General features: G+C 43.5%; 1 protein-coding gene across 4 annotated transcripts in view; it reads left to right on the forward strand.

Moving 5' to 3' along the window:
• The window catches only part of trrap (transformation/transcription domain-associated protein), a 76,224-nt gene extending 70,853 nt beyond the window's left edge, over positions 1–5,371 (forward strand). For 3 of the 4 annotated variants that reach the window (XM_019258758.2, XM_027289201.1, XM_027289199.1), the window contains exons 70-72: positions 114–317; positions 1,871–2,065; positions 4,158–4,442. In XM_019258758.2, coding sequence (XP_019114303.1) covers positions 114–317; positions 1,871–2,065; positions 4,158–4,442 — 684 coding nt within the window. Of the gene's footprint in view, positions 1–113; positions 318–1,870; positions 2,066–4,157 lie in introns of all 4 variants that reach the window. The other variant, XM_027289202.1, reaches the window with a different exon arrangement.
• The last annotated feature ends 4,128 nt before the right edge of the window (positions 5,372–9,499 follow it).

Raw genomic sequence — 9,499 nt, forward strand, 5'->3', positions numbered from 1 at the left:
AACAACTTTTCCAATCCTATCTGTTTGGCTGACACTGTGTTGAATAAAGTGAATAAATATTAGCTGGGCTATAGCCTCCTGCCTAACCTCTGCTCCCTTCTGTCGACTTCCAGGTCCTGCGGGACATCCTGAAGGAGGTGCAGGGCAACATGGTGCCTCGCAGCATGCTGAAGGAATGGGCTCTCCACACCTTCCCCAACGCCACTGATTACTGGACCTTCCGCAAGATGTTCACCATCCAGCTGGCCCTCATTGGTCTGGCCGAGTTTATGCTCCACCTCAACAGGCTCAACCCCGAGATGCTGCAGATAGCGCAGGTAGGAGACGACACGGGCGAGAAGAAACATGCCGGGTTCTTCCGTCAAGGGCAAGCGGCATCCGCATGATGGGGACTAACTCAATAGATATACGCTCTCATAGATGCATTAAGAGATCGCCATTACCTTCTCTGTATCTGGCCGTGTGAATTACCATTCTCCCCCGTGACATTCACGCTAGGCCTATCAGTCAGCTCGCCGCTGTCAGTGCGAAGGATGTTTTGACAGAACGTTATATTCAGTCCCTCTGCTCTACAGCTATCAAAGACGTTTCAATTTAAAGAGGCCATGTTTGTGTGTGCGTGCGCGTCTGCCTCTCAGTCCACACACACACACACACACACGTCTGTCTGGTGCTCGGGCTCCGCAGACAGCTTTCTCAAAGTCATTATTAAAGATGATTGTGTCAGTCAGCCACCCATCCCCTCTGATCCTAATCGGCCTTTGCTGACAGGCGTTCCTCCGGGCAGCTAAGCACTGGTATTAAGCCCCCTCTCTGCCTGTTCCACTCCGCAGATCCCATTAGACACAGGCGGATTACGGTACAGAGAGTGTACACACACACACAAACACACACACACACACAAACAGAGAGAGGGGGTGCAAGGACAGGACATCACAGCCATAGCTTTGTGCCCCGCCGTGCTTAAATAGAGACCTGAAGTTGGCACTTAGAGGGCGCAGTGCTTCGAGGCAGCGGCTTCTTTCAACACCTATCTTTTCCAAAGATCACAAGGATCTCCTTTGATATCGCTGACATTTGCTCTGAAAAACAGCCAGTATCACACTTCACGTGACACATTAATGTTGCGTCATCTCATCCACACCAGCCCCCGAAAATGAAGGGATCGCTGGCCACCACCGCGGTGATTTAGCATTCTGAGCGCTGCCTCCACAGCCAACTGTCTACGGGCTTATCTGAGCCTCCCGGGGGTTGCTGGTGTCTCAGCCCACTGCCTGGAGGCCCTCCGCTGGGGCCTGGAGGAGCAAATGACAGTAGGAGAGAGAGAGAGATGGGAGAGGAGGGAATTAAGGAGAAGGAGGGAGGAAGGGAGTGAAAGAGGCGAGACAGAGGAGGAGAGGGGAGAGCACGAGCTGGAATGAAATGCTCTTCCATAAAGCTGTCAGAGCCACTCACCTTTTCATATAAGGGAGCTTATCTCCCCCGGAATGGCTGCTTGTGTAGTGGTCCTCTCGCACATAAATGCAGGCTTATGGATGAAAACTTGGCTGTATATATTTAAGTCAGCGGGTAGAGAGGGGGGAGTGGGAGTGAATTGAGGATTATAGATGTTCTGCTGCTGATAGTTTGACGTGTTACGGTGTCTGGGGCACGCAGATCAATAACTGCAGCCGTTTCGTTGGTGTGAGCTTGTTTTGTAACTCCCTGCCTTTCTGAAGAAGTTATTTTCCTCGCAGGCCTTATGTTGACTGTGGAGAATTGATATTGATATGTATGATATTCATCATACATTTATACATCGAGTCTGCCTCACACATTTATACACACTCATGTGTAAGGGTATTGACTTTATACTGTTCTCTGTTTTTAGGACACGGGAAAGTTAAACGTCTCCTACTTCCGCTTCGATATCAACGACGCCACAGGTGACCTGGACGCTAATCGCCCCGTCCCTTTCCGCCTGACGCCAAACATCTCCGAGTTCCTGACCACCATCGGCGTCTCCGGCCCCCTCACTGCCTCCATGATTGCCGTGGCGCGATGCTTCGCACAGCCAAACTTTAAGGTAACTTTGTCCGCTACAAAAAAAATGTTACATTAATATGATTATCCTTTTATTGTAGTTTTAATCAAAGATAATTGAAAAAAATTGTACTAAGCCTGCTTCGGAGCAGCTTGAATCAGTACTTTTACATTAACAGATCACAGAGAGTTATAGCCCAGCAGCTCTGCAGAGCATTTTAGCATCCTTCAGCTCATTGTTTTCGTTTTACGGCCCTTCGTATCAGCACTGTTAAGATGCAGCGGGATGCTGTTTTCAACAAAAAAACCTGCCGTACAATACGAGCTCAGCACCAGACACCAGACAGGCAAAGTTAGCAACTAGCTGGTGAACACAGCAGAGCCTTTCACGGGTACAGAGACCCATAAATTCCTTTGGAGTTTGTGGAGAGCTAAAGGGAGAGAGGTATGCTGGATATTTAAAGTTAAAAAAGACCTTACTTACTGTAGGTGATGATATGGCAGTGTTGTGATTACAGCTTGTGTCCGCTGTCCCAAAGTTATTGCAGTTATTTGCATCCTTGCATGTAGAAATCACAGACATTATGTTGTATTTAAAGTCCACTTTAAGTTACACTTGCTCAACTTGACCCAAAGGACACGAGTCTTGGAAAGGTTTTAGTGAGCTGGCAGCATCGATGAGGATATATTTCATTTTGTCACGGCGACGCAGCGGTTTGTTGTCAAATTTAAGCTCCTGTTAAACGCTCCAGATGTTGTTCGGTGCTTAAACTTAAACTAAACCCAGAAAGGAAGTCCACTCAGACGCAGCCAAACAAAAACAATGCAATGAAAGCGCGAGCAGTCCGAGGGTTGCATAAAGTATCTGCAGCAGGGCAGTAATGACAGGCGTGTGGTGTCTATGTATAGGCCTGGCTCATATTTTTAAGTCTTGACTGATGTGGATGGAAGCAGGCGCGCTTAAGATGCAAATAAACAAAACACTCGACAATGTGAACTAGTTAGGGCCAGACGCTGGAGCTTTTTGCGGTCAAAGAAAATGGACGTTTCCAGGGAAAACAGCAAAGCGCAAGAAAAACGTAACAATCATCCACTCAAACATGTTGGAGCCTGAAACCATATACACACTTAAGGTAAGGCTAGGGAACAGTGTGTACCCAGTTAGGTGATGATTGCTAGTGTTGCGGCTCCGTCATGGTTTCGATGGTTATGTATTTCAGTTCCGTGTCACCATAATGGGCTCCTAACAACACAGATTTCCCTGAGGATGATTGACACACCCTTAATTGGACTTAACAGCTTTGTTTTATGTGTATGTTTGAGCTGAGGTTTGATGGTGTTTCATTGCTCTCATTCCCAGGACACACACTTTCATAACACGGCTTAGGAAAGTCTGCCCAGGCGACTGGCATATTGTGTATACATATGTATAAACAGCATTCCTCCGACACATAATTGGGAACTTCAGATAGATGGAGTGGTTATCAAATTAGCGACGACTCTCATGAAACGTAACGAGTTAGCTACCACCTACATTTCATTGTTATACAATGCTATGAAAAGATTTATACACCACTTTAGTTTTTGCATCGTTTGTTGCAACACAAAATTCAACAGAAAGAGGGAAATGTCCTAAATTATTCTTAACTAAAGGTCCACTTACATGTTTTTCTGGCACTTTCGATCACATCTTTTGGTCTTCATCAGTGGACGTAGTTTGCTCAGTTGTCACCATGTGTAAGTGTGACGCTGACGGTAACATGGGGAGAAATCATGATCCCTGTATCTGTGCAAAGATGGCCAAAGAGACCATTTGAAGCAGAGGAAGACCATAAGATGTGATTGAAAGCTCTAGGAAAGAAATCAAGTAAATGGACATGGAGTTCTGAGGGGAGCATTTCTGAGATCAAGAATGAAATTTAACACTTGTTTTTGTGGTCAAAACTGATTGTAAGCAAGTTAAATGAAGTCAATCATCAGGGTTTTATTGCACTAGCAAAAGACAAACACACAAACATTTTTAATTGTTTGACAAAGTGAGACCAAAAAGAAAATGTTGGTTGTCTCCATTTAGACAGAAAATGTTTTATATGTTGTTCTTAACTGTACATCTTCATCGTCTCTGTCTCTGATAGGTGGACGGCATCCTCAAGGCAGTCCTTCGAGATGAGATCATCGCCTGGCACAAGAAAACCCAAGAGGACACGTCGATGCCTCTGTCCCCGGCTGGCCAACCAGAAAACATGGACTCCCAGCAGTTAGTCTCATTGGTCCAGAAGGCCGTCACGGCCATCATGACCCGCCTCCACAACCTGGCTCAGTTCGAAGGCGGAGAGAGTAAAGTCAACACGCTGGTGGCTGCAGCAAACAGCCTGGACAATCTGTGTCGCATGGACCCTGCCTGGCACCCCTGGCTCTGAGAAACCACAGAGCTGGAAAACAAAAGATGATGTGACACGTTAGAGGAGAAGGAGAGAGAGGGATGGGATGTTTTTGTTTACTTCTGTTACGTATCTGACAAACAGACAAGTTAAGTGTTTGCTGCTCTTCACTGTAACAGAAGCCTGATAGAATCAAAGTACACTGAAACAGATCGCTAAGTGGAATCAAGTCGAAACAAAAGCCCTGGCTGTCACGTTGGCAGTCCGAACAGGAGCTCGCCGGGAGTCTTAATAGTTATATCTGGACTGATAGAACCTTTTTATGAAAACACAGTTTCTCCTTCGACTTATATTTATTTTTATAACTAAACGACAGGGACTCTCCGTGTGGTGCCAGTCACCCTGTCTTCAGAGACAGTGCAGATATTTGTGTAGGTATCAAAACCACTCACTCAACATTATGGATTTTTTTTTTCTTTTTTTATTTAATAGATGGGAAGTCTTCTGATGTTTGCTTCCGCTGCCCCCCCCCCCCATGAAACAGCCATTTGTCCCCTCACATGTGTGTATTTGTATTTAATTAACGTGATAAATGTGTAGCTTCTTTTCTATCCCCGCCGAACAAGGAATGTGTTTGGTCCTGTGAATACCAGGTGATGCTCTTCTAGTTATATATATTTTTTTTATTACTCACTGCCTGAACTGAACTGTATTAACATGTGTTTTCCAAAAGCCTGTTTTCTTTACATTTGTTTTGTCCTCTTGTATTGTAAGAAAGTCAAAATCTACTGGGCCATAAGCTAGAACAGCTATAATGCAAATGTGTCATTCCCGAGCTGGCTGTGTATGCATATCTCCCCCGCCCCCCTTTTTTCTAAAGGTACAATGCCTTTTTCCAACAGAAGTATTATCTCTTGCTTTGTAAATAAGCATTTTGTTTTAATAAAATGCTCTTTCTTTTTGATATACAAGCTGTGTGGGCTCTTTTACAGTAACCTCCTGCTGAGTCTTTCTTTACGCTGTACATTAGGGCAATTTCAACCAATGAATCTCAAAAATGAGTTTCATCTCTGTTCTCAATTATCATAAAGCAAAACTCACATTAGTTTTTCTCCCTTTTTTTTTTTTTTAACAGTTGTAAAACAGCAATAATAACCAGTAATCCCCATCTGTGCCTCACATCTACTGCATCACTGTCACAGCCATAATCACCCTGAAGGACGCACTCTTGGATATTATTGCAGTAATAACTCACGCTGTGAAATGACTACAGACAAACCATTCTCTGATCTTAAAAAGTCTACCGCCGTCATCCTTCGCCGTTCACGGTTAATAGACGTTTATGGAGAAGCGTTTCAGCGCAGCGGTGTTGAATCAAAGTGCTGCTCTGTCTTGTGGAGGTACAATAACCTTGTGGTCATCCCCTCCCTCTGGTTAGAAAGTCCTGCGGAGGTGTGCGGAGGCATTTCTCTCCTCCCCTGGTGCTTGATTAATGCGTGCCAGTAGATCTCCGAGTGGGCTGCCCTCGCTTGACTTATACACACTGTCAGCCAGCCCGCCCGCACTCATAAACAAAGGTTATATCTCTGTTCGCCTCTATACGGTCCACATACGCAGCCTCTGTCTCTAAACATGTGTACACACTGTCTCTTGACATTTCTCTTCTTCTCTGATCCACACAAGAAAGGATTCTGCAGCTCGTAGTTTCATGAATTTCCATATCCTCTATCCTCATATTTTGAAGAAACTGCAGTGATTTATTATTTACTGCTTTACTTTTCTGTGCACGTCCAGGGAATAATTGTTATTTTGTCCAAATTTAGCTTTTCTTTAATCTCACTTTGCACTGTGAGTAGAAGACAATTCAAGATGTCTGGTTTCTACTAAAAAGGTGAGTCATGACAAGGCTGACTTATTTGAGGCCTTTCAAGTTTGGATATCATTGATTTATTTATTTATTTTACATTTTCATTAGGCAAATGGCCTGCATGACAAGGACAAGGTATATGCACAAGAAGGATTAGATCCTGTTGATGCCAGAGTCAGAAAGTAGTCGCTTATAAAGCTTTAGAGCAATGAGGAGGTGATACTGACACAGTGTTTCGCTCTGTTGTGGTCTGAAACAAACAGAAAGTATAGATAACAATAGTGGAGAAATGTCTACACATTTCTTTTCCCCACCTTTGAGGCCTACATGTATTCAGCTTTTGAAACTCAAAAGGGATTTTCAGCAAAATGCTGATCTGATACATCATAAGTAATCCAAAAAGTGCACAAAGGTTATAGAAATCACAAGAAATATTTTAGTATATATAAAAAATATTTAAAATATTTAACATGGCTAAGGGTCAACAGTGACTAGCAGCTCAGTGAAGCTGTGATCTAAATTTAATGATATTACATCCAATAGTCTCAGTGAAGCTGTGATCTAAATTTAATGATATTACATCCAATAGTTATTGATTTTACTCAGACCCAAAAATGCCAAACTCAAGGTGGTGCTAAAGGAAGAGTCAAGGTCCATATAGTCTGGAGACCATGTGATTGTCCATACAAACTATAGCAATGTATCCGATAGTTGTTGAGACATGTCAAACTTGACCAAAGTGTTGGACTAACCATCCACAGACGGTGGGGTTTAAATTATTGGATTAAAATATGGCCTGTTTACAGTCTAATAAAGTTATAGAAGCTTAAATCCAGTTTGTGTACACTCTCCATTTTCCTTCACCGAACCTGTAATCTTGCACCTACTCTAAATATAGGACTGGTGCATCCACAAACCAAACACTGTCACTGCAGCTTCTTGTAATTGCAGCATTTACTGAAGAAATGTTAAGAACCCTGTGACCTTTTGGCTGAGTAATTTCTCATTTCTGATGTCTTATGCTCGCCATCAGAGTTAATTATCATTTTACTGACACCACTGACCAGCTTATTCCTAGATGCTTCGCTTCCTCTGCAGGGTCACGGCGGTTATCAACAGAAGCCAGACTGACCTCGTGACCTGGAACCAGAAACAAGAAAATGATAGTCATATTAAGTCTGAGGCCAAAGTATAATGGAGGGATTGAGTTTCGCACACACACATACACAGACACACACACACACACACACACACACACACACACACACACACACACACACACACACACACACACACACACACACACACACACACACATCCTGTGCGTTTTGTTCACATTCCTATTGAACGATTGTGTTTGAAGTTCTGGGTGCCTTCTGTTGGGACAGACATCCATTTCACGCCCCAGGTGTCTGTTCCGATTTGGGAGAGATTAGGTGAAATATGAAAGCCACAACAGCAGAACACACACACACACACACACACACACACACACACACACACCAGAAATGTCATAGCTTCCCTTCTGGGGTTTTTCTTGGCATCCTGTGATGGCAGACAGACATCACAGAGGTGTCAGCTTCAGCGACCCCCACCTCCATCTTCCTTTCTCTTTTCTTCCCTTTTCTCTCTGCCTCGTATGAGTGAAGTGGAGGCGAAGGCTTCGCCACCCCCAACCCCTTCCTCCCTCTTCGGTGGCGTGAGAGGAGAGGAGTGGAGGTGATTGATGTGCTCCGGTGGGAGTGGAGGTGTAGAGCCTGGATCATCATCAGCACTGGCACAGAGCAGAGATCTCCGAGGACACACCAAAGCAGGAATAGATTCTGGCAGGGCCAGATGATGAAATCTTCCCCCTCCAATGATCCTCATCCCTGCGGTGGATGGCTGAGAGGGAAGGTGAAGGTGAAAGAGGAGGAGGAAGCGCTTAAGGAAGGGGTGGAGGAAGGAGACTTTTTCAGGAGACGGGCTGTTTGCTTTATGTGGCAACTAAGCTGTCAAATTTCCCAAGAGATGCATTTGGATACGGCATAATAAAAACCTACAGTAGACACATAACTACAATTCTGAGTGTAAACAGAACAGAGGTAAAAATGTACTTTACCAGCACCCTAATCCACTTCTTTCCTCTCTTCAGAATTCATCATTCAAGACCAGGATGCCACCAAATCCTTTTTCTGTTTTCACAGCCAGCATTCAATTATATATCACATTGTATCAGGCGTTGTAGCGCAGTAGGGGGAGACGCTTCTTTGTATTTTCATGTAAACAAACAGTATTAATCAAATAACCATTGTGTTTTGATCTCTAGCCTGGGAAGCAGCATATCTCATATCTTTAGCTGAGGATTTGTTTTGTTACACAGAGAAGGAGTCCCATTAGGACTTCTAATGGCATTTCCACTCAGAGGAGTTGAGCTCATTAGTTTGGTGTCTAAAATCTGCCATTATGATTTTAATTGCCCAAGTTGTACACAGCAGTATGGGAAGCAATCAAAGTCACTTTTTTTTTTTTATCTTGGCAAGAGTGATGCAGCAGCACATCAACAATTTACATGCCCATTTAAATTTGTACTGATTGTGCAAAAGGACGGCGCAGAGGTTTAAAGTGACAATTTCACAAACTTTAAATGGTTTGATATTTATTTCAAATCATCATGAAACACTTCTGCTTACTGAGCAAAACTGTTTTTCTGTAAACCACCCTGATTGGAATATTATTTAATCAATAGAGCCTGTACTGTATTTCCAGAAACAATGCATGGTGCAGAATAATTTGGCGATTTGGGAAATATACTTATTTGCTTTTTTAGCAGAGATTCAGATGAGAAGATTGATACCACTCTGAATTTGTCACCACAGCCAGCAGCTGGATAGCTTACCTTACCATGAAAGACTAGAAATGGAAGAAACAGCGAATGAAGCCTGGGTGTTAAAACAAGCCACCTGTAATGACGCAATTATTCATAACTTTAAGCCTCAATATAATTTGAACATGTAAGTTCAATAAAAATTCAGACTCAGTACAATTGTCATAAACATCAACATTAGCTTTGGAGACCAAAACAGTTTTTTGTACCAGGCTGTAAACATGTTTATTTCTGCTGTGAAGTTGAACATTTTAACGTGGAACTTTGAGCCAGCCTCAAGTGGCCGTTCGAGGAACTACAGCTTTTGGCGTTTCAGCATTGGCTTCATTTCAGGGAGGTTGTTTACAACATAGAGTTGTGAAG

Source organism: Larimichthys crocea, chromosome XVI (assembly GCF_000972845.2).
Source record: "Larimichthys crocea isolate SSNF chromosome XVI, L_crocea_2.0, whole genome shotgun sequence".
Lineage (NCBI taxonomy): Eukaryota > Metazoa > Chordata > Actinopteri > Sciaenidae > Larimichthys > Larimichthys crocea.